Source organism: Gouania willdenowi, chromosome 14, assembly GCF_900634775.1.
Source record: "Gouania willdenowi chromosome 14, fGouWil2.1, whole genome shotgun sequence".
Lineage (NCBI taxonomy): Eukaryota > Metazoa > Chordata > Actinopteri > Blenniiformes > Gobiesocidae > Gouania > Gouania willdenowi.
This window is the reverse complement of record NC_041057.1, coordinates 7092248-7113311: the sequence shown is the minus strand read 5'-3', so window position 1 is coordinate 7113311 and position 21064 is coordinate 7092248. Positions and strand designations below refer to the sequence as shown.

The 21064-nt window shown below is 39.1% G+C and overlaps 2 protein-coding genes across 2 annotated transcripts; both read left to right on the top strand.

Moving 5' to 3' along the window:
* The first annotated feature begins 3440 nt into the window (after positions 1–3440).
* On the top strand, positions 3441–15581 carry scaf4a (SR-related CTD-associated factor 4a). The gene is made up of 19 exons (XM_028467275.1): positions 3441–3603; positions 6408–6491; positions 6566–6610; positions 6713–6874; positions 6965–7097; positions 8266–8402; positions 8488–8664; positions 8768–8850; positions 8938–9022; positions 9247–9420; positions 10459–10532; positions 10649–10839; positions 10943–11043; positions 11194–11307; positions 11405–11561; positions 11661–11785; positions 12154–12307; positions 12585–12725; positions 12895–15581. The coding sequence occupies exons 1-19, from the start codon at positions 3574–3576 to the stop codon at positions 14037–14039; spliced, it is 3312 nt and encodes a 1103-aa protein (XP_028323076.1). The 5' UTR covers positions 3441–3573; the 3' UTR covers positions 14040–15581.
* A 1370-nt stretch (positions 15582–16951) lies between these two features.
* sod1 (superoxide dismutase 1, soluble) lies at positions 16952–20491 on the top strand. The gene is given in 5 exon segments (XM_028466263.1): positions 16952–17041; positions 18733–18829; positions 18965–19034; positions 19938–20055; positions 20140–20491. Coding segments are annotated over 5 exon segments (468 nt in total). The 5' UTR covers positions 16952–16966; the 3' UTR covers positions 20248–20491.
* The last annotated feature ends 573 nt before the right edge of the window (positions 20492–21064 follow it).

Below are 21064 nucleotides of genomic sequence, written 5' to 3'. Positions count from 1 at the left end.
GATTCATATAATCTTTTATGGCTGTGTGACACTAAATGTAGATTGAGCTCACTGATACTGTAGTAGTTTGTGCCATTGCTCTATTTGTCCTGTTATGTCAACTATGGTATTTGTATGAGACCTCCACATAAGGTTATGTTGGACCATGCGCTTTCTAGAAACACCCACAAGTGTAAGTGCGCCATCTTCTGGTGTTTTTTTAGAACTGCAATTACAAATTGCAGTTAAATGTCGAGTATTTATTTTTCATGTTATATTCAGAAGTCCTTATTCTTCAGCATTTATATATGATGATGATTAATATATACAGGTGTCAATGCAAAAACCCTTAGGAAAAATCACCTATACACACAGGGCCCCAGTAAAACTCAGTCACTTTCTTTTTTGTAAGCTGTTGTAATTTTATTTATTTTTTCCTCACTAATTAAATAATGTTGACCTTTTTCTACTCCAATAATTTGTTTACAATTTGGTAACTGCTTTTAACATTGTCCAGATTATTTTGTGACTTCTTTGATGGATGTGTATATTCAACGTAATTAGCTTAACGGAAACAAGTGATATGTAATGGCAAAAGGCAGCTTAAATAGCAAAATGTAGCAAACACTAGTGAAAAAGGGCAAAAATGTGGAACAAAAAGGAAACAAGTATTATTTATCAGGCAATTGGTAGCTTGTTTGGATGAAAAGTGGGGGTAAAAATTGTTAAATAATCGACAAAAAATGGATAAAAGTGTCAAAAAATGTGAACAAAATTGAGAAAAAAAGGGACATTTATCGGCAAAAAGAAGCTAAAATCTGAAAAAACAAAACAAAAAAGATGGCACATTTTTCTGAAAAGGGGCAAAAAATGGGACAAAGGAAGATGCAAAATGGCCAAAGACAAAGGTAAAAAGGGGTTAAAAAGTTCCCCCTTTTAAGGTTTTCTGGAGGAAAAACAATTAAAATTAAGACATGCATAAAGAGCCACATGGAGAGTATCACTGACTTAATAACAGCTTTATCATGGTTTTAGTCAGAGGTGTAAAGACTATTAATATATCCTACTCAAAGTAAGTCATAGATAAAATACTTAGGTACAAGTAAAAAGTAGCTAAATTAAATAGTACTCAACGTAAAATTTACTAGTTACTTTCACCCCACGTATATTTTTAGTAATAAATCTTACCATGGTTCCCTTGCATACAGTAAATATCTCATGTATGAACGTAAACTAGGAAGAGACCAATCTTGCACAGTTGGAACTTAATTTATTTTCCACAAAGGCATCTGTATAAAATTAAAGGTTTGTCAAAATGTACAATTTTTAAAAAAAAAATAAAATATTGAATTCATCCATCCATCCATCCATCCATCTTCTCCCGCTTAGCCGTTTCCGGGTCGCGGGGGCAGCATCCTCAGTAGGGAGGCCCAGACTTCCCTCTCCCCGGCCACTTCCTCCAGCTCTTCCGGGGGGACCCCGAGACGTTCCCAGGCCAGCCGAGAGACATAGTCTCTCCAGCGTGTCCTGGGTCTTCCCCGGGGCCTCCTTCCGGCGGGACGTGCCCTGAACGCCTCACTAGGGAGGCCTCACTAGGGAGGCGTTCAGGGGGCATCCTAATTAGGTGCCCGAGCCACCTCATCTGGCTCTTCTCGATGCGGAGGAGCAGCGACTCTACTTTGAGCCCCTCCCGAATGACTGAGCTTCTCACCCTATCTCTAAGGGAGAGCCCAGCCACCCTACGGAGGAAACTCATTTCGGCCGCTTGTACCCGTGATCTTGTTCTTTCGGTCATGACCCAAAGTTCATGACCATAGGTGAGGGTTGGAACGTAGACCGACCTGTAAATAGAGAGCTTCGCTTTTTGGCTCAGCTCCCTTTTTACAATGACGGACTGGTGCAGACTCTGCATCACTGCAGACGCCGCACCAATCCGCCTGTCGATCTCTCGCTCCATCCTTCCCTCACTCGTGAACAAGACCCCGAGGTACTTGAACTCCTCCACCTGGGGCAGAACCTCATCTCCAACCCGGAGAAGGCACTCCACCTTTTTCCGGTCGAGAACCATGGACTCGGATTTGGAGGTGCTGATTCTCATTCCGGCCGCTTCACACTCGGCTGCGAACCGATCCAGTGAGAGTTGAAGGTCACGGTATGTTGGAGCCAACAGGACCACATCATCTGCAAAAAGCAGTGATGCAATACTGAGGCCCCCGAACCGGACCCCCTCAACGCCCTGACTGCGCCTTGAAATTCTGTCCATAAAAGTTATGAACAGAATCGGTGACAAAGGGCAGCCCTGGCGGAGTCCAACCCTCACCGGAAACGGAATATGTGAGGATGGAGTAAAACCAAAGTTTGTTAACTGTGGTGGAGAGCATAGCACAGCTTATGGAGGAAGTGAAGTCAGTAAAAGAGAAGCAGAGGTTCAGAAGGTCCAACGAAATGAGAGCTTGAGCTACGCCAAAGCTGTTCGAAAAATAAGAGGAAAACTTACAAGTAAAACAGTGAGGAAAGTAGAGGAAGGCTAAGGTAACATATAAAGGAAGAAACATTAATTGTGGGTAAGAACAATTTCGTTCTATTTATGGTAGATGTAATAAACTGTTCAGCTCAACCTGAAAAGAAAACTGAAAAGATCAAAAACATCATAAAGTCGCAGAAAAAATCCTGGGAATTAAAAGTTTAGGGTGGAAATACTGTAAATAGGGGAATTATTACATGGAAGAGCGATGAGTGTCCAGTCTAGTGCTCATTGCGAGCATATAGTTAAACACAAGGCACAGAACTGGAGTAGCAAAGGGTAAATTGAAGACAGATACTATGGATTACATGTGGGGAAAAACAAGACCTGTGGAGGGCAGCAATATGCTCCGGAAATTCTAAAAGAAGGACAAGAAAAAGAACTCCGTACTACTGTGTATCAGCAATGGCAAAGGGAGTGGGAGAATGAGTCTAGAGGGAGGCATTATTTTAAGTGTCAACCTTGTGTGCAGGGCACTAGACTCCTGTGGGCAACTTGCCGATCAAATCAAGTTAAGATAACCAGATTAAGACTGGGGCATTGTGGACTAGCCGCATATTTAAATCGAATAGGCAAACATCCGGATGGATTATGTCAGTGTGGTCAACTTGAGACTATTTCCCATGTTCTATTGGCCTGTGGATGTTATTCTGTTGAAAGGGGAACGTTATTTAAAGAACTTTCAACTCTTGGGCTGACAGTGTTTTCAATAAAGTCAATATTTGCACCAAGAACAGAGTCGATTTTAATAGATGAGGCAGTCGTGAGGTATCTTCAATCTTCCAACCTCTATTTGAGAATCTAAAATGGAGTGACTCTAAGTGAACAGAAGAGGGCAGCATTACGCTGTTTTTAGTGTACAGCCTGCCGGAAACCATTAGAAGAAGAAGAAGAAGCAAGAACTCCGTATCCCATCATGCTTTGCTGTACCGCCGAACCGAAATCTACCCAAGCGAGGCTAACTTGTTAGCGACCAGTGGCGGACATGTTGTGCCGACCCTACCCTAAATAAACATTACTCTGAGCTGGGATTCGAGGTCTGAGGAGGTGGTTTGAGGTGTCTGGCAATCATGGATGCCGTCAACGCTTTTAACCACGAGGTAAGCCGGTGTGTGTGTCTCCTGTGAGAGTGTGAACCAGAGGTTTGACACGGTGCTGCTCGGAGGCTAGCCGAGCAGAGTGGGCCCAGGCCTGCTCGGTTAGCTAACTGCACATCACGAATCAACGTTTATTTACTTAAACGAGCGATTGTTGAACATCTCAAGGCTTTGTGCTTTACGTTAGTTAAATATCGAAATGTGCATTTACATTTGGTTTGAATGCCCTCTGATCTGTTAGCATGTGGTAGTTTGTTATGGTACTGCTACCGGTGTTTTGTACCTCCTTGTTAACTTAGCTAGCTGGTGACCTGCTTCTGACTGGATGCATGTAGTGCCTTTTATACTGAGAAATTGTAGTCTACATGTTAAATATAGATGGTGGTTGCACACGTGTGTACAATAATTTGGAGAAATGTAATTACGTTCATGGGTAGATGTCAACATTTCGTAAAATGCTACTCCACGTGAGTTTGAAGCTGGTTTACACTTTCTATCGTGCCTGGTTTTGTTTTATTCTGTATTCATGTTAAACTCCACTTTGTTCCAAGTGGCATAGCAGTTTCACATGTAATAACAACATAGTAAATATGACTCAGTTATTTTCTGTAGTTAATAAATATCAACTGCAAGTTTAACATGTTTTTAACCGCCGTATCACACGGAAGTTGTCCGAAGTAACACGATAACTAGAAGATGCGTAACACTCTTGATCTTTTATTTAGTATTTTATTAGAGACGCTCCCATTTCCTAAACCATTTTTATTGGAGAGGTTTTTTTTTTGGTTTTTGTTTTTGGATTAGATAATTATAAAATTATGAAGACTTAAATGTGCACAGGCCGCATTTTTATTAATGCCCTGCAAAATTCATGTTGCAAGATTTAGTTTTCATGAATAAACGTACTTTTAAAATCACTGCTCCTAAGTATTACAACATTTTCCGAGATGAGGTGTATTTGTATAGTGTGTGTTCATTACAGTAAAATAATAAAGGCCGTAGCCATATGGAATCAGAACAGTATCATTATGAACTCGTGCAGGGTTTTTCACGAATGCACATGCTTTGTTTCGCAGATGTATTTCAAATTCACCAATGCACACAATCTGTTTTGCAAATCTATATTTTATGCAAACTTGTAATATAATTTTTGAAATGCACACGCTCTACTTCACAAATATTATTTTGAGGCACACTTGTAATATAAATCCACAGATAATGCAAATTGCTGAAGGGGCATTTACAAACTACTTCTGTGCTGTGAAACCTCTGTGTATTTGTGAGAGAAACCTGTGTGGTGAATTTTGAGACTGCCCTGATGTTGCGGGTCAATGAACGTCACCATTGGCTGATAAAAGTGATTGACAGATTTATCAACCGATCAGGTGTGTTTGCTTCCAGCCAATCATATGGCTTCTTACATTTTCTCCACAGTCTTGTTTGAACACTGCATATGCACACATATCAGTAGCTCTGCAATTGGTTTAAAAGTGTGGCGAAAATGTAAGAAGCCACATGATTGGCTGAAAGCAAACACACCTGATTAGCTGATGAATCTGTCAATCACTTTTATCAGCCAATGGTGACGTTCATTGACCCGCGACATCAGGGCAGTCTCAAAATTCACCGCACACATTTCTCTCACAAATACACAGAGGTTTCACGGCACAGAAGCAGTTTGTAAATGCCCCTTCAGCAATTTGCATTATCTGTGGATTTATATTACAAGTGTGCCTCAAAATAATATTTGTGAAGTAGAGCTTGTGCATTTCAGAATTTATATTACAAGTTTGCATAAAATAAATATTTGCGAAACAGATCGTGTGCATTTGTGAATTTGAAATACAACTGCGAAACAAAGCATGTGCATTCATGAAAAACCCTGCAAGAGTTTATTACGTGATAGGTGCACCACGTGACTTAAAGTTCAATCATTTGTATTTTAGCTCATATTTATTTTTAGCTAACCCTTTTATTTTAGCCCTAACTCTAACCTTAACAGTAACTCCATCCCTAACCTTAGCCCATACCCTAAACCCTGATACCAAACCTAACTGCTTTCGCCCCCACCTAATGGCCCTAAACTCAACTGCTACCGCCTCCACTCAAATGACCCTGACCCTTACCCTAGGGAATTTTGCAACTGAACCCCTACCCTAAACCCTAACCTGAAAAAAAAAAAATAATTTATTGGATTTGTAGGAAAAAAAACAATATTTATTTTGCAAATTCGAGTTTTTTTTTTTTTTTTAAAAAGTGGGATATTTTTTCATTTATTTATTTTTCCTATTACAGTTTTTTCGGACTTTTTCACGTTCTGTTCTTGTGGGTTACCGTAGCATGATGTGAGCTAGTCCCCTCTTTGTTCACATTTGTTTACCCTTTGAGTAGGCTATATGTGTGCCACATACATGTTTAATTTTTTATTTGCACTATGCTGAGATGCTATGGGAAGAGTTTATTTTTAATTCTAATGTTGTAAAATTATTTCTTAATCAGAAAATTGAAGCTACTGTGAACTTGCTGTTTCACTTTAGCTTAAACTTGGGTTAAAGCTTGAAATTGTTGAACGATAGAGCCTCATTAACTTTTTATTTTGGGATTGTTCTTTGCATTTTAACTCTTGAGGACAATCACAGCAATAAAATTGCACTTTTGACAATATATCTGATGTCTGCGGTAATTTTTAAGTGCATTGAAAAAAAACTTGAATTTTTCTTTAAAAAGTCTGAGATTTTTTATGCAAAATTGCCCAGCCCAAGTTTAATATAATGATTTTTTTTTTCATCTATTATTTCCTTTCCTAGTTGTTCTCCTTGATGGACACCAAGCCGCCGATATCCCGGGCGAAGATGATAGCCATCACCAAATCCGCCATCAAAGCTATGAAAGTAAGAATCAAAACAAAGCTTATAAATGGGTGTTATTTGAAGGGATCATTAACCAGATTCTCTCTCTTTTTAAGCTTTACAAACATGTGGTCCAGATAGTTGAAAAGTTCATCAAAAAGGCGAGTTAATGTTCTCTGGATAATGCAAAACCAACTTGTTATCACTTGATATACAAATAAACTCACATCTGGGTAATCCTGTTTTCTTTTATTTCTCTGTAGTGTAAGCCTGAGTACAAGGTGGCAGGCTTATATGTGGTGGATTCTATTGTTCGACAGTCAAGACACCAGTTTGGAACAGACAAGGATGTGTTCGGTCCAAGGTTCACGAAAAACATCACTGGAACTTTTGAGAACCTTTGTCTCTGCCCAGTGGAGGACAGGGTAAGAGCAAATGATAAAAAAACATTCAGAAGTCCACTTTTAATACAAGCCCCTCACTTTGTTTAAAATGTCCTTTATTTCCTCTTTCAGAGTAAGATTGTACGGGTGTTGAACCTTTGGCAGAAGAATGGCGTGTTTAAGATTGAAGTTATTCAGCCTCTGTTGGACATGGCCGCTGGCTCCAGCAGTGATGCTGTGCCCTTTGAAGACACAGATGAGCCAGGTAATTATAAAATGTTATTCTATTATTGCAAGTTTGCACTTTTTAAAGAATGTGTCAAAACAATTGGTGTAACATTTCACCGGTAGATTAATGTATCGCTGCCTATTTAACCCCTTTTTTCATATAGGTTTAATATACTCTGCATTAACTCAGGTGCACAACACCTGAGCACAGGTTGTTGAAATACAAGCTTAAAGCCAATAAAGGAAATTCTAGATTTTTGTTAGTTTTAGTTGGATTCGAATCCAAATAAAATAAAATATCAAAGATTGGGATGTAATGATGATGCACTTAACTTCTTTCAATTTAAATACATAAAGATCATATTTTGGAGAAAAAAATGACGGATTAGTCAAAAGAGATTCTTCTTCTTTTATTTAAATTGTCAATAAGTTTTTTAACTAATATTTTCTTCTTATAATATTCTTACAAATCATTTGAACTCATAAACATAATAAAATATTTATTACCATGCAAAATTAATCAGAAAAATAATAATTAAAATTATACAATAAAAATAATAAAAATGTAGTGAAAAAATAGAGGTGACTTTCTTTTATTTTTTTTAGCTTATGTATCAGGCTTGGACTTTGCATTTTTTTTTTTATCGAATCATGTCTGCGTGTGTGTCTGTATTTTCTTGCAATACTTGCATTCTAGAAATCCAAAATGCTGCCATACCTGCTCTGACTTCAAACTTATAGAGTTTGATTTTGTCAGATTTGGGCTCAATTTTGATCGTTGTACCACAAGCTCAGGTCAGGTTTGGTCGTTGCCCTGTAAATCAGGTGATGCGTTTCGATTAGAGCGAGAAAGACGCGCAAATGGATGCTGACTCACCTCTACGTGCACGGGTAGAAACGGGATCGGACTTTTGTGGAATAATTCTTTGATGAAATAAAAACGAGTGGACGATAATTTCATTGTGTGAATTTATTCAGGATGCTGAAGGAACATGTTTTATAAAAACAAGTAGAAAAAATACTGAAAGCCCTTAGACTTCTATCTGCACCTGTGAAAGGGGGTGTGGCTAGTTAACATTCAGAAAGAAGGGAGAAAGATATACTCTACAGAAATTCACAAAACAAGCTTTGATTAAAAAGCATTGAGTGTGCTGTGATTAATATAAATCTATTACAACAATACATATTTGTGTTTTTTGACCCAGGTTCGCCCCCATCTCCAGCCAAAGAGCCAGTTACCGCGGTAACGGCAAACTCCACCATGCCATCCGCTGCACAGCTGCACAACTCCGATGCCTTTGCTGCCGTAGCTCAGCTCTTTCAGTCCTCACAGGGCCAGCAGGTCGGTTCAGAACCTTTCATTTCCTAAAGCGCACCCACTGTTCTAAGATAAAACTTGAATCTAAACTTTCGTCTCTGACTTTTAGCTTCAACAGATGCTCCAGAACTTTCAGCAGCATCAAGTAAAGTCTGAGATCAACACTCAGCCTCCGCTTAATGTTATTCAACCACAAGGCCAAAACATGTCTGCGGGCCTGAGTATGGCACCGCCTCAGCCTCCAGTGCCCCCACAGCCCTTACAGCAGAAATCAGCCTTTGACAAGGTGATGCACCCAACATATGTAGAATATAACATTAAGATAGTGAGTAAATTTGAATGCATGTAATTTATATTCTCTTAATCATGTTTTTGTTTTGTTTAAAAAGTTGCTGGAGCGTTTTGACTACGATGATGAACCAGAAGTTGGAGAAGAAACAAAAAAGGACGAAATCTCTTCCCAGCCCTCATTGTAAGCTGTGTTTTAGTTCTATATATATATAAAAGAGCTGATTGAAGTTACCAAGCTGAGTTTTTTCTCTTTTGTTTATCATCACAGTATGCAGCAACCCCCTGCCTTTCAACAGCACATGGAGCACTTTGATACACAGAGTGGCAACATGTCCCAAGACCTTTCTCAACAGGTATTTAGAATGGGCTTTGAAAAAATAATTTGATATTACATTTTTCATTTTTCTATATTATGTTTGAACATTTCTGAAAACTCAAGTGTCTTTTGTCATTTTCCAAACCCCCTTCAGTAACTATTCTTATCACAGATTTCTTCTATTACTTTATTATGTATTTTTAATAAATGTGTATAGTTGCGTGCCGTACACACTGTATTTATTGCAGATTTTCCTCCCAGGTCTCTCTCCCTCCTAACGGCCAAATCCAGATGTGTGGTTTCCCTCCGGGACAAACCTTCCCCGGCCCGATGCCTCCCATGGGGCACGTTCTGCCTGGGCAGCCTCTGCACATGCCAACTGGTGCACCAGGCTTCCAAGGGGGTTTCCCTCCTTCCAATGCAGCTCAGCAGCAGGTAAGATTATCTATAAATGTAGCGCTATTTAAAAAGCAAGTTCATGATTTATTTTGAGCTGTTGGGGATTACAATAGTCATCATTTATTATGGTACACATGTGGAATCATGTTTTTTTTGTGGCTGATGAGGGTTTAGGGTAAACAGCACATTGTTTTTATTATAAAAGGAAAGTAAGTGAGGGTAGGACTGGAAAAACTTTAGCTTCTTCCTGCTACTTTTCAGAAACATGAAATGCTTTGTTGTGGAGTTGTTCCCTTGAATTATTATTATTATTTTGGCTCAAAATAATGAAAATAAATATCTTAATTTTAAATTATGTATTTGTTTATTTTATGTGGACATCAAAATTATATTAGTTACCCAGATGTATGCAAGTGTGTTAGCACTAGGGGTGTGAAAAAAAAAATTGATTTCATTATATATTACGATTTTTTTTTTCTATAGTTACAATGCTTTCTATGTGTTGCAATGGTTACTTGATGCACTTGATTTATGATGATAGTGTGTAATGCCTGCAATATTTATGTATGCACAGGCATTTAATTTGTTGTTTTAAAGTGGCTGTAAAAAAAACTGGTCAAACTATTGCATTGATTTTTTTTTTTTTTTTTTTTTTTTTTTAAAATCTGCATAAAAACTAACCCATTTGTAATAATATGTTGCGATTTCATTAAACAGACAGTTTTTTTCAGGAAATTTAATTTAATTCCCTGATGTGTTTCGACTGCGAACTGTCAGTCTTCCTCAGAGGAATATACTTTACTTTCATGTATCCTTATGAGTTCTTTCTGGGTGTGGCCAACTAGAGAGTTCTCTCATTGAGACGCAGGCCACGGCGAAATTTGAACATTTTTCCAGAAATTTCAAGTGCATTTCCTGAAAAAAGTTGTCTGAATAAATGAAACCATAACATATTATTTCAAAAAAGAAGTCCAAATGAACTTGCTAGAATTATAAACTATTTGTAAGCTGTGATTTGAAACATTTTATGAGCTAAAGCTTTGTAATTAACATGGTCTTTGTATGTTCTACAAGGGTCCACCAATAAACATGGACCCTTCATCCATGAGAGACGGCAGACAAGGACGTCGATCACACTCGGGCTCCAGGTAAACATCTGAAATAGGATATTGTTCTTTTTTCATTTCACTCGTATAGTTAAACTGCTAAATGTACATGTTTGTCTAGCATGCTAACGTTTCTGTGGTGTTTATTTTCCCTGTAGGTCTCCAAAGCGGAGGAGGTCGCGTTCTAATTCACGCACACGTAGACCAAGACACCGACGATCCCGCTCGCGCTCCAGAGACAGACGTCGCCACTCTCCACGTGCACGCTCGCTGGAGCGCAGGGAGAGGGAGAAGGACAGGGAGCGGCGGCAGAAGGGTCTTCCACCACCTAAGGCTGACACACTAAGCAGTGAGTCACTGTTTCTAAATGACAAAAGGGCTTTTTTATTTGTTGGCTTTAATTAAGATTTGTTTCACTTTGTGTACAACTTTTCAATATGACTATTTTTCAGTTTGCAGTACGACTTTGTGGGTTGGCCAGTTGGATAAGAGGACACAACAACAAGATGTTGCCTGTTTACTGGAAGAGTTTGGACAGATTGACTCTATTAATGTAAGCAGAGTGGAACTGAATTCTGATTTGTCACCTTATTATAGAAATGTTCAATTTCAATACGTTTTTTGTTCCTTGGCCACAATCTTGTCAGTTTTGTCTCAACAACAGCCATTAAAAATGACCTGCCTGTCTTGTTTTCCTATTCAGATGATCCCACCACGGGGTTGTGCCTATATTGTCATGATACATCGACAAGATGCATTCAGGGCTCTTCAGAAGCTCAGTCGAGGCTCTTTCAAAGTAAACCAAAAAGCCATTAAGGTAAGTGAGCCACTATGAGGTTTTGCAAATGCACCGCAAACAAATGATCACAATAAATGGGTCCTTTTTTAACCCGCTTTTATGTCTTTTTGGACAGATTGCATGGGCTTTAAACAAAGGTATAAAGGCTGAGTTTAAACAATACTGGGATGTGGAGCTCGGTGTCACCTACATACCCTGGTCCAAAGTCAGGGAAGACCAGTTGGAGGAACTGAAGGAAGGAGGAACTTTAGATGTTGACACACTGTCACCAGGTACTACTACTCATTTTGGATTTACAGTTTAAATTTTTTTAGTTTTGCTATGTGCTCAATTTTATTTGTTTGTTTTTTGTAAATGTGTGTCATTTTCAGAGTGGAGTGGAGTGAGGAAGAATCTAGACCTTTCGCAGGAGCTCACTCACAATGGCCGCTCAGAGCAGCAGCCTGAGGAGGCCCCAGTTCTACCTGTAGCAGCCATGGCTGCTCCTCCTGGACAGGTAAATGGCTCTAAAATAACCTTAAAATACTATTATATTTATATACAGTGAGTTCTTGTATTTGCTTTAAAAAAATATCAGCATATTTCAGTAGTACAAAGTTTATATTGAACTGTAAATATGATTTTTTTTTTTTTATAGAAAATGTTCAACGATGAGATTTTTTTCGGAGTTATTTCAATTATTGTGCAGTTCTGTGTGAGAGAGGAGACTGTTTTTGGTTGTATTTATATAAAATATCTGTTTCTGAAAAGTAAAGCATCCTTGTATAACTTGCGTGTTACCTGGTTCGTTTTTTTCAAGAGGTTAAAGGCTTCGATTTTGTTGTTTATAGTTGATTAAGCGTAGAACCTGTCATTATTCTTTAGGTTCCTCCCATGCAGCAGCCAATTGTTGGTGTGGGCTCCATTCAGCCCCCAGTGTTCGGTGGTCCCATGGCAATGCCTCCACCTTCCTTTCCTCCAGGCATCCCTCCTCCACCTTTCATCAGACCTGGTTTCAACCCTCTGCAATTACATCCAGGTAAGATCATCTGTCTGATGCTCTGGATTATCCTCAATCCTACTCACTGTTGGAATTTGCCCCTTTTTTTTTTACAGTTAGACATGATAATGAATTTTTTTTTTTGTTGTCACAATGAGTTGATGAAAAAAATAAGTCCTGTGATGGAAAAGCTTAGGATCGTACAATGAAACAGTTTATTGAAAGTTTCCACATGAGTGCCATAATTCCAAATCACACAAATTGGAATATATTGACAGTTGAGTTAACCTGACACACCACATTTTCCCCATCCCAGGGTTTCCTCTCCGTGGTCCTATGCCCATCGGCCCCCCGCCGCCCTCCAAAGTTGATGATCCACCGCTGGATCCATCAATTCTGAGCAACAGGAACAACGAAGAGAGACCCAATATCTTTAACAACCAGATGGGTCCTTTAGGTCAGTCTCGTTTTGTTTGCTAACTTTTTTTGTATGACATAGTGTCATATCTTGTATGTTTGAGTTTTTTGGGAATAGTTCTTTTCTGTTAAATAGCTGTTTAAAACACCTCTTGTTTCGTACAAAAAAATTGCAGAACTGAAGGTTGTTTGTTATTGTTTGTAATCAGGCAATCAGGTTGGTCCTCCAGGTGGTCCTCCAGGTGGTCATCCAGGTGGTCCTCCAGGTGGCCCTCCAGGTGGCCCTCCAGGTGTGCACATGGGAAACATCCCTGGCGGTCTGCTCGGTGCACGTCCTGGTATAATCCCACTCCAGCGCCCCCCCGGTCCCCCGCCTCCTCACATGCAGCGCTTCCCTCCCCCCCACGCAGCCAGGCCGCCTCACCCCCACATGTCATCGTTGCCCCCACAGATGATGACGCGGGGGCCACACCCTCAGATGATGCACCACGAACCTCCTAAGGCAGGTTTCGGGATGCCTCCTCCACACAATATGAGAGCTCCTTTTCCTCAAGGACACGGTCCTCCTCCTCAGGGTGCTCCACCTCCTTTCATCAGACCGGGTGCCCCCCGGGGCCCCGAGGTGCCCGAAGACACGGAAAGCCGACCGTTCAGGGGAGACCGGCCTGGATTCAGAGACCTGGATAGAGATCGAGACCGAGATTGGGATCGGGAAAGAGAGAGGGACCGCAGTTTTGGAGGCGGAAGGCGTCCATTTGGCGACGGAGGAAGGGGTGGGGCTAGCGATAAGATGGATGGACGGGATAGGCTGGGGGGCTGGCAGGATGGTGGAGGCGATCAGCGAGGTGGAGTATGGGAGAGAGGCAGAGAACGGGAGAGAGACCGTGACCGTGAGAGAGACAAACGGGACTGGAGGGAGAGGAGAACCAGTCTGGATGGGGACCGGGATCGAGGGAGTCGTGATGACAATGAGCGAGAAAGAGGAAAAGGAGATCGGGGCGATGGAGCCAATCGTGAAAAAGGTAGAGGAGCTGAAGTGAAAGAGGACAGGCCGAGACGGTCAGAGCGTCGAGAGAGGACCACCCGCTGGGACCGGGACGACCGCCTGGCCGAAATAGAAAACATGGACAAATTTCAGACGCCTGCTAACAGCTCAGAGCAGCCTGGTATGAATCCCAAAGATACTGTGCAACTGGAAACCAGTAAACAACCAGCAGCTGAACCCTCTGAGAAGAAGGTGGAGTCTGAACCTTTAGCTCCACCTGCTGAGGAAACTACTCCTCCTGCTGCAGGAGAACCAACCCCCTCCAAGCCCCCCCCGGCTGCTGAAATTGAGCCAATGGACAAAAACTAAGACGTTGTCGCTCCAAGTAAAACAAAATGTCTGGAATCACTGTTTGTGAGTTGGTATGACAGTTTCTGGGCTAAAGCGCATTTCTTCCAAGTTCAGTTACAGTATCTCCTACACATGCATTGACAGATTGGGGGGAAAAATGAAAGAATTGGTTAACATTTAATCTACCTTCACGTTAAAATCCAAACATCAAATGACTGTTTTATAGAATAGTCTCATAACAGTGCTTTGTCCATATTTTATTTTTTATTTGTTCTACTTAATGCTGAAAAAAACTATTGATGGACCCTTTTGATTTTAAAATGTTTTAGAAAAATCTGCCTTTTAATTCTAATTTTACATGAATTTATGTGTGTGTGTGTCTAAAAACTAAGTTATGGACCTGCCATCAGTCCCATGTAAACGTCTGCTAAAACCGCCCCTTGTTGGTATAAGTCTCTATAGAGAATTATTAAAGCGAAAAGGTGAAAATATATTTTGCTATTTCCAATATTTTATTTCGTCCTTTTTGCAATGGTTTTTTACATCGAGGAATGCAGAAAATTTTGCAAAGCCAAAAAGGCTTTAAACACAGAAAAATACGGATCTTTTTATTTGACTATTAATTTGATATTCATAGTTTTCCCTAATTTACATTTTAACCCCATTTTTTTTAGCCTTTGATTGCTTTTCACAAATGCTAAATTAAGAATGCTGGCGGGGCTTGATCACGCGACACTTTATTTGCTATTGACAGCCTTTAATATTAAAATCAAAATAATAATATTATTTTGGTTGCAAGGGGCTTTGATGAAAAAGCTGTTGCTGTGTTAAAATTACCAACTTCAACTACTACCAGTTCAAACTGTGTTTTCTGGCCTGTGACTTAATCATTCGATTACTAAGTAATATTTAAAGCTCAGAGTAAAACAAGAAGGCAAATGTATTCACTTGGAAAGCGAAGCTAAGATTGGGAAGGAATTTCTTTGTATATGTTTTTCATGAACTGAATCAACATTTCCAAAGGTGTTGACATCTTAAAAGGAAAGTACATTTTTATCAGTTATGTGTTAAACTCACTGTCGTTGTGTGTTTCAACGATATCACAACTTTATAATGGTCCACAAATGCAAAAATTTCTGTGTATGTAAAATGACCAACAACGACAACAAACGTGACAGGAATTTTTTTTAACAATGGTGTCTATGCTGACCAGGATGCAAATCTCGGATAATTAAAGGTTCTGTTTACCCACAACATTGTAGGATTCTTTTAAGTTTGTAGACAAGTGGATTTTACGTTACAATGTGCAAAAAAGTAAATCTGATCTAAACTTGTCAATTCACAAAAGGTATTCCTGTGCAGGTTTTTATTTTTATTTTTTTTTTACCTTTTTTATTATTATATTGTCTGACAGACTTTGAAATTAATTAAAGAAATTGTTTCCTGTGCTTGATATTGAGTAGGAAAAAACCGAAGCCTAGATTCTACACGTGCAGCTCTGGTTGTGAGTTAATTCCAAACATGCAGGCATTGAAGGGGACATAAGATTGGAAAAAAAAATAAAAAATGAAGAGTACTACTTGTGGCACTGCTGTAAATATGCTTGTTATACTGACGATTGTAAAGGAGTGGTAACTCTCGTCAAAAATCTGTTCGTTCTTTATCTGAGACGTAAATGTTGTCATGGAAGAAAAAAAGACGACTAAGGCTCTTTGCTTTGGCATTTTTATTTCCCTAATGGTGTGAAGATCAACGTTTCTATGACTTGGTTAAACAACAAATGGCATGGACATAGAAGTATAAGATTTCCGCCATAGGGAATTGTTTTTAATAAACTATTTTTGTATCAAAAAATGTTTGCCTTCTGTTTTATTTTTAACCTGTTTTTTCATAAAGTGTCACATTGTTTGCTACTTTTGTTTAAATGTATTTCTAATAGTGCTTGCATTTAAGGTGTTAAGTAATATAAAATGATAAATATTAAGATTTAAACTCAAATTACAACAGACCTTGAGTATGAAACTGCAATGACAGTTGATTTAGCACTTAATCTACATTTTAATTCACTCCATTTGGCAACTTTAAGCTTATGCACTGGTGTCTAATGGCACACACAATTTTTTAAATAAAGGCAAATGTATTTTATGATCCCTTAGATTTACTAACATAATGTTGTGCTTTGGTTCATACATAGGTGGTCTATGTATATAACAGTGTTGGTAAATATCAAAAATTGGAAATTTAGTGTTGGACAACATTGGCATAATGCGGTGTTTTTTCAACCTTGGGATCGTGGACAATCCTAAACTGTATGCTTTACCACCACTTTTTAAAATATAAATTTAGTTAAAATAAAATGCGTATAAAGAGAAAAAGGAATAAAAGAAGAAAAAACATACTCAGTATAACAAACGTGATTAAAAAAAATAACACTCGAAAAATATTCTTTGGGGTCGCCAGAAATTGTGTGAAATAAAAATGGAGTCACAATCCAAAAAAGGTCGGGAACCACTGAAATATCGGCTAAAAGCTAATATCGAACATCCCTACTTTTAATCCATGTTTTATGATTTAGTCCCAATGTGTGAAGTGCTATTTTATTTACTCTTGCTGCTGTGGTACCAGAAATTACCACACAGTATGACGGATAATCTTAAAGTTGTATAAGAATAAATAAAAACGTAATCTTTACTAATTTGCATACAATAGTTACTGTATAATCATACTTTTAAAAATTATATCCTTGAGGTCGTTGAACTTCATTCATATCCCTTAAAAAACTATGAGAAAGTTCAATAAAAACAACTGACCAATCATACGGGTGCGTTTGCCGGTGTGTTGACGCTAATTGGCTCCGTCTGCAGTCTAGTCCCGCTCTAAGTTATAAGTTCGGTTGCCTGGTGTGTGTCTGAACAGCTACACGTCGTCGTTAAGTGGGAGCAAACATGGTGCTGAAAGCTGTTGTTGTGTGCTGAAAGGAGCAGAGAGACCGGCGGGGACCAGTGTTTTTCGAGCAAGAGGTGCGTCACGACTCCCTGTTTGAAGTGAAAAAACATGTTTTGGTCATTGTTACGATGAAATTCACCGTGTTCAGTTAGCTAGCTTAGCAGCCGGGCGCTAGAAACTAGGCTAGCCAAGGTGTCAACTACGGTTATAACGTATGGTTCAAACCCAGATGGCTCGTTAATGTATGCGCAATACATTTTGTTGAAATGTATTTATATATTGGTTCTTAGTTGTGCAAAACTCGTGTCTATCCTCTTGCAGTTTACCTTAAACAATCCCTTAAAGCATAATTCACTGCAGAGATCAGTGTTTTTCATGTGTTCACGTGTTCACTCAATGCCTGGGATTTGTTGATGATTGCCAGCTATTGGTTTAGTTATTGTGTTGCGTAACGCTTGTTGCGTATGTTCAATGTGAGGTCAATGATGGTCACCATTGATGAGCTAAAGTGTGTAAGTTATTGTAGTGTCTGCGTGTTTACAGAGGTTGATCAGATAACAGCTAGGTACACACTTTTCATTAAACACCAATCTGCACAGCAAACACCGATTTGCTGAGTCACTGTCGAAAATGTAATTTTCCTTATCTTTTTTTTATTAAGGGCGGGGCGAGCTATGTAACTTCACCAACACGTGACCATACTACAATACACTAAAGTGCTCAACAGTCAACATGTGGCTTTTTCTTTCTCTTAATTTTGATTATTATTCCCCAGAAAACCTTAAAAGGGGCAATGTTTAATCCTTTGGCCATTTTGCAACTTCCTTTGTCCCAGTTTTTTTTCCCAGACTTTTGCTCCTTTTGCCAATAAATATCCCTTTTTTTTCATTTTTTTTTTGTCCAGTTTTGTACATTCTTTGACTCTTTTATCCAATTTTTGTTTTCTTAAATGTTTTTGGCCACTCTTCATCCAAATAAGCTAACTTTCCCCCCTACATTTTGCCCATTTAAGCTACCCTTTGCTATGTACCACTTGGTTCCTCTTTATTTGTTAATTTTTTTTTTTTTTTTTTGGCCACTCTTGACTGCTTATGCCCCATTTTAGTCAGTTTTCAATCTTTTCTTGCCACGTTTTTGACACTTTTGCACCAACGCATCATGTCTGCCCCTGCTCGCTCGTCAAAAATAAAAAATGATTATTTGCCTGTACTGCAAATTAGATTGTTTTACCCAGCTTTTAATCACTGTTTTCCCGTTTTAGTTCTAACTACTATAACAAAATAGAACAACCTACATCTGAAGTGTTGTGTCCTGCACAGTTTATGCAGACATGTCACTGTTTCCCCCAATTCAAGATGATTTGGTTTGCTGGGTTAAACTGTTTTGTCTACAAAGAACAGCTGACATTTTTATTATTAGATCATGCATTAAAGTTAGTTCTAGTTCACTGTGAAGTGTTGATAATGTCTCAAAGTCCTAAGGAATGGAAACATGTGACTGGATGAATGCAGACATTGTTTTTGCTCGTTCAAATACAGGAATAAAAATGCATCATGTGTTGCACCAGAACAGCTAACGCGTTATGATGTGATATGTTATAAAGTTTCTGGTTACTCTTATTTGTGAGTCCAGCTGACTGTAATATTATGGATTACTTGTGAAACCAATGTGTTTGAAAAGACAAGAGCACTGCAGTCATGACAACCGCCTGTTTGTGACAGCAACTCTTTTCTGTTGTTGTGTCCTTTTTGTGACTTGTATCCAGGCTGATTCAGCTCCAGTCACAATAACTGGAGAAATCAAGGGGTTGACCCCTGGCCTCCACGGATTCCATGTTCATGCATTCGGAGACAACACAAATGGTAAATATCTGCCAATACTTTTTTTTTGTCTATAGTTTTCCCCTTGAATCAGTTTTCTAAAGTTGCAAACTGCCACTTATTAATTTTGGGAATTGCTTATTTAAAAGGATGTTTTAATCTGTGTACTTTTCCCAGGATGCATCAGTGCTGGTCCCCATTACAATCCACACAACAAGACCCATGCAGGTCCCACTGATGCTGACAGGTGAGGTGTAATTGTAGGTTATTATTGGATTAGATAATGTTTGTGTGGTCAGAAGAGGACTGATTGGTGGATGCATGTTCAAAACAAAAGCAGAGAATAAACATGGCACACCACAACTTGCTTGCCAGGCACCTGCAACATGGCAGCCCACTGCTACCACCCACCCCCTCCAAGGAAAATGAAAGACAAATTTTCTTTTGAAGTGAATAATTAAAGGTAGCAAAACATTATTGTAATATGTTTTGTCTGCTTTTCAGTGGGGGATCTAGTAAAATCACTTGAATTACAAAGCCACAAATTGTTTCAAATCTGTAGTTTAATATTTAATGTCACTTGTTTTGTTTGTCAACTCACCATGAGATGTACAATGCTTTGCATGGTGAAATCTGGTGTGATTTTTGTTTTTTTTGTGTGAAATTGTGAAAAGAAAATATGTTGATTTTCATCAGTAACACATTAACAGGCACCTTGTGAGTTTGATTGCTATCGTTTCTGTAACCATAGTTGTGTTCACTTTATGCTTCATATTCTTGACGAACACTCCATCATGATGTTCAGAAGAATATCTGAAAGCTTAGAGAAGTTTAACCACCGTTGTAGTAAGGGATGATTTACACATTAAATCTAACAGAGCTGCAAACCATAACCATGAAGTGAACAGTCACTGCAACGGATAGGAGAAATCTATTACGTGGTTACTGTTCCAGAGCTGAGCGGACAGGAGTATTAAAGAATAAATATGGCTTGGCTAATGGCTGCAGTTTCCCCTAACAGCCGTCGTTACTATTCAATATTATTTCTTGATACTGCCCTATTTTCCTTTATTTTTAAATAGCAAAAAGTAGTCTCCTAGCCCTAGATTAAAATGTTTTAATGTTTAGTATTTGTCATTTTACATCTTAGGCATGTTGGAGATCTGGGAAATGTGACTGCAGGAGATGATAATGTTGCTAAAATCGACATCAAGGACCAGATGATCAGTCTCACAGGCCCGTACTCTATTATCGGCAGGACCATGGTGGTAAGTCATTAAAACATAAATAAATCTGACCTACAGTGTTTGGATTACAGGTGAATGAACACCGCTTTATTTCGTGTGTTTTAGATCCATGAGAAGGCTGACGACTTGGGAAAAGGAGGAAATGATGAGAGTCTGAAGACGGGCAACGCTGGCGGACGTTTAGCCTGTGGCGTCATCGGCATCACCCAGTAACAGGAGACGGTGGAAGCAGCTTTTCATTGAAGCGTTTAGACCAACTTAGCTTTGTGCCGTGCCTCTGTTCTTTCCCTTGATGCTCTGAGCTTTTTCCTTACAAGTCAGGAGAGTAGAAAAGCCATGTTCTTCCATATGGGCTTCTTTTTGCTGAGAATGTTGGAAAGGTTTATATTTTTGCATAGAAGTCTTTGTCCAAATAATTTGTTCACGCACAATAAATAAATTTAAATGGATGATTTGATTCATGAGTTACCTAATCTGATGAAATGCCACTACTGTTTTGTTTTTTTCAACGCAAAGAGAGGTGCGATTTGAATTTAAACCCTTTAAGGCACACTTTGAACTGCTGAAATCTGCAGTAAGGTATTATTGGCCATTTTTAAACATTGGGTTAATCCACTAAGGGGTCTGTTCTCCCGTCTGGACTTAAGCGCTTTTTTGCACGCCTGCAGTTATGCACTTCCCTCCTATGTGTATTCTCTGGTCCAGGCTGCTGACACGCCCATCGCGCGTAAGGAGCCAAAAAGCGCGTACATGTGAAAGGAGGCGGTGATGTCTTTTTTTTGGGGCTGTCTAGAAATTACAGAACCTGGAGTTTCCCGAACGCTTGTAAATGCCATTGAAATCTGTGAAAATGAAAAAGTTCATTTTTAATTTGAAATGCCTTCATTGATAAACAATAGAACAGGTTGATTGGATAAGATTATTGCAGTGTGACTGAGGATCAGCCGCATTCTGTCCGAGTCGCAGTTAAAATCTCTCTCCTTGATCATCATTGCTGTAAAGCGTGACAGAGTTAGATGTGCAGGAGATA